Raw genomic sequence first — 3,965 nt, forward strand, 5'->3', positions numbered from 1 at the left:
AGGACGCGATTCGGGCAGACTTCGATAAAATGCATTACGCCGTGAAGGGACGGTATCACGCGCTCACCTCTTGTTCAACACCTCGATTCACGACAACCGACAGATCTCGTCAATAGAGAAGTATCAATATCTGCTGGCCTCGCTAAAGGGGGAGGCGCTCAATGTAATCAAGAATTTGCCCCTCGCCGCGGAGTATTACATAATTGCATACGACGCGCTGCTCGACAGGTATCGGAACAGAAGGAGGCTAGCGGACCACCACCTAAGGTCGATACGCGAAGCCAAACCGTTAAAGATAGAATCGGCCGATGCCCTCCATAAATTATTAGATACGTTCACCGAAAACACTCGCGCGCTAAACCTGATGAAATTCCCTACCGATTCGTGGGATTTCCTTTTGCTCAATTTCCTGCTCGAAAAGCTTCCCCGATCATTGCGGGAAAAGTTCGAATCTGTCCATCGGGCCGAAGAGATACCGCGATACGCTCAACTCATCAAGTTTCTTTCCGAGCACTGTAAAGTACTTGAGGCCATCTCGGGTCCGTCGACCATGCCGTTCAAATCACAATCGTCCGCGTCGGCTTCGTCGCTTGCAACTCGAACTGCCGAGTGTCCGGCGTGCAAGGAACAACATCTCGTGTTCAAGTGCCCTCGATTCTTGAAACTATCCCCCCGGGAAAGGCATTCAACGGCCAAAACCGCAAATTTGTGCTTCAATTGCCTTCGCGCGGGTCATGGCGCTAACAACTGCACCTCGACGGGGACGTGCCGGTCGTGCCAGGCTAGGCATCATACCCTATTGCATTTCGGACGGAGTTCGGGTCCAGTGGGCACCCCGGCGGATACCGGAGCCCCCTCTGAAACGGCCGCCGAGGAGAGTTCGTCGCCACAACATAACGAGCCCCTCGTCACCATGACCAGCGTCGCGAAATCGAGTTCAACCGTATTACTGTCAACGGTACAGGCCGAAGCTCTCGACGTCCACGGGAATCCATTCCCTGTTCGCATGCTATTAGATAGTGCTAGCCAATTAAACTTTATCTCGGAAAATTGCATGCAAAGGGGTGGCTTCGGACGAACCAAAGGTCGCACGGTGGTTCTAGCGGTTAATGATACTAAGGCGGCTGCCACTCGAGGCAGTACCTCACTCATGATTCAAGTACAGGGTAACGGCAACACTCGCGTTCCGATAGAGGCTACGATTCTCCCACGCATCTCCGCACAATTACCTAGTAGTCAAGTCGAACAAAGAGCGTGGAAACACATAGAGGGATTGAAACTTGCGGATCCGCGGTATCACCGACCGGGTCCCATCGATATCTTAATCGGCGCAGAGATTTTTACGTCATTGCTTCGAGACGGTCGTCGCGTAGGGAAGAAGGGCGAACCAGACGCCTTTAATTCCATTTTCGGATGGGTTCTAGTCGGTTCGGTATCGACGCAGGCATCTCGGTCTACACACTCGTTCCTGACTCTCGATTCATTAGACGCGTCTCTCAATCGATTTTGGCAGTTAGACGAGATTCCCTCGGCTCCGCCGTATTCACAGGAAGATAGACGTTGCGAGGAATTATTTGCGCAGACCACGCGTCGCGATGTATCTGGTCGATTTGTAGTATCGTATCCTTTCATAAAGGATAAACCTTGTTTCGTTGGCACGCGTCAAGTAGCCGTGAATAGATTTCGCGCACTTGAGCGTCGCTTCAAAGCGGATAAAGAATTCAAAGCAAATTACAGCAAATTCATGCAGGATTACTTAGCTAATGGCTATATGAAATTGATCAAGCAGCCGTTCCCAGTGGACGGACCTGTCTTTTACCTACCCCATCATGGGGTACTCAAGTCGGATAGCACGACTACGAAATTGCGCGTCGTATTTGATGGATCGGCTAAGGATCTGAACGGCGTCTCGCTGAATCAAATGTTGCGATCCGGTCCCAAATTACAATCAGACATAGTTGTGATATTATTGATGTTTCGGCTTGGTCTCGTGGCGCTCACCGCGGATGTCAGACAGATGTTCCTTCAGATATTGGTCGAACTCGGTCAATGTGACTATCAGCGAATAGTGTGGCGTTTCTCGGAAAACGATCCGATCTCGGACTACCTTTTGTTGACTGTCATTTTCGGATTGACATGCTCTCCGTTCATAGCGATTGCTTGCATGTTAAAGTTAGCAGCCGAAGGCAAAACGAGATACCCATTGGCCGCAGCTGCCTTGGAAGAGAGCGTCTACGTCGACGATGTGGTGACGAGTGTCGAGTCCGTGGAGAAGGCCCGCGAGCTTCAGCGGCAACTACAAGCCTTGCTTAAAACTGCCGGCTTCGAACTCAGAAAATGGGCCAGTAGCCATCCGTCGGTCTTGGCGGATCTGGATCCGGAACTCCGCAGCCAATCGTTACTATCCTTTGAATCGCCGGAAGACCAGTTTCTTAAAGTCCTTGGACTTCGTTGGTACCTTCAAACGGACGACTTTGGATTTCAGGTCAACCCGTTGGACAGAGATTGCACCAAACGCACCATTCTCTCTGAATTAGCTCGCATCTTTGATCCATTGGGGTTCCTGACCCCGTTTACATTCATGGCCAAACGATTGATCCAGCAACTCTGGATGCTTAAAGTAGAGTGGGACGACAGGCCCCCCTCAGAGATATGTTCTAAATGGGAAAGATACAAGTCGGAGCTCTCCGCGTTAGCCTCCATTCGTATACCTCGTACTATCGCGGTCGTAAATAAGGTATTCAGGCGAGAAATCCACGGATTTTGTGACGCGAGCGAGCAGGGCTACGGAGCCGTTGTATATATTAGACTCGTCACCGAGAATGGGGTGACAATCCGAATGCTCATCGCCAAATCAAAGGTGGCCCCACTCAAGGCCATCACATTACCGAGACTCGAACTTTCCGCGGCTGTCTTGCTGTCAGATTTGTTGGAATATGTCGAGAAAATTCTCCGACCTAAAATTGCCGTCGACGACACATACGCCTGGTCGGATTCTGAGGTTACCCTCGCGTGGATACGCTCGGCTCCGCACCGTTGGAAGACGTTCGTGCGTAATCGTGTCGCACGCATCCAGTCTAACACAAACATTTCCTGCTGGAAACATGTCGATACCAAATCTAACCCCGCGGATTGTTGCTCAAGGGGCTTATTCCCCCAGGAACTAGTCGATCACCCGCTGTGGTGGACCGGTCCTGCGTGGCTCGTCGAATTTGAACCTACTCAAGAAACGACATTGGAAGCTGAGGATCTTCCCGAGGAGGAAGAAAATTCTCGCGCCTTTGTTTCCACAAATCCTGCGGATGACGTAGATTCCATTACTGTTGCCGATTCGCTTCTCGATCGCTTCTCGTCGTTAGACAAACTCGTCAGAGTGTTCGCGTATTGCCTCCGATTCGCTACCAAAACTAGATCAAACGCGCTCACTCTCGTCGTGGATCAAATCGAATTTCACTCGACCTTGTTATACCTTGTCAAATCTGTACAATCTCGTTGTTTCGCAGAGGATATCGGTAGCTTAAGACGCAGTCAGAGCTGCTCCAAACCTCTGCGAAAACTTGCCCCCTTCTTGGATGGTCGCGGAGTCCTCAGGGTGGGCGGCAGGCTCACCCATTCCGCCATCTCATACGAGGCTAAGCACCCGGCATTGCTGCCTAATCGACATCGACTCACGGAATTTATAGTAGAGCGCACCCACCGCCTACACCTGCATCCGGGACGTCGATCGTTGCATTATATCCTGTCACAAAACTTCTGGATTCTGGGGGCCCATCAGGCCATTAAACGCTGCCTATCGCGCTGTTATCGGTGCTTCAGGGCGAATCCACGCCCGATGCAACCGCCCATGGCGGACCTACCGTTAGACCGAGTACGTCAGGCTAAGCCTTTTTCGATAACCGGAGTCGACTACGCTGGGCTATTTCCAGTCTACAATCGTCGTTCCCGCGGAGCGACTCCGTTCAAGG

At 51.5% G+C, this 3,965-nt stretch overlaps 1 protein-coding gene across 1 annotated transcript; it reads left to right on the top strand.

The window, feature by feature from the left end:
* Positions 1 to 364: 364 nt before the first annotated feature.
* LOC112457662 lies at positions 365 to 3,868 on the top strand (the record flags this gene model as incomplete). The annotated part of the gene is made up of 1 exon (XM_025020840.1): positions 365 to 3,868. A coding segment is annotated over exon 1 (3,504 nt), but the record flags the coding sequence as incomplete, so codon positions are not given.
* Between the last annotated feature and the right edge of the window lie 97 nt (positions 3,869 to 3,965).

Source organism: Temnothorax curvispinosus, unplaced genomic scaffold (assembly GCF_003070985.1).
Source record: "Temnothorax curvispinosus isolate PA1 unplaced genomic scaffold, ASM307098v1 QBEX01008053.1, whole genome shotgun sequence".
Lineage (NCBI taxonomy): Eukaryota > Metazoa > Arthropoda > Insecta > Hymenoptera > Formicidae > Temnothorax > Temnothorax curvispinosus.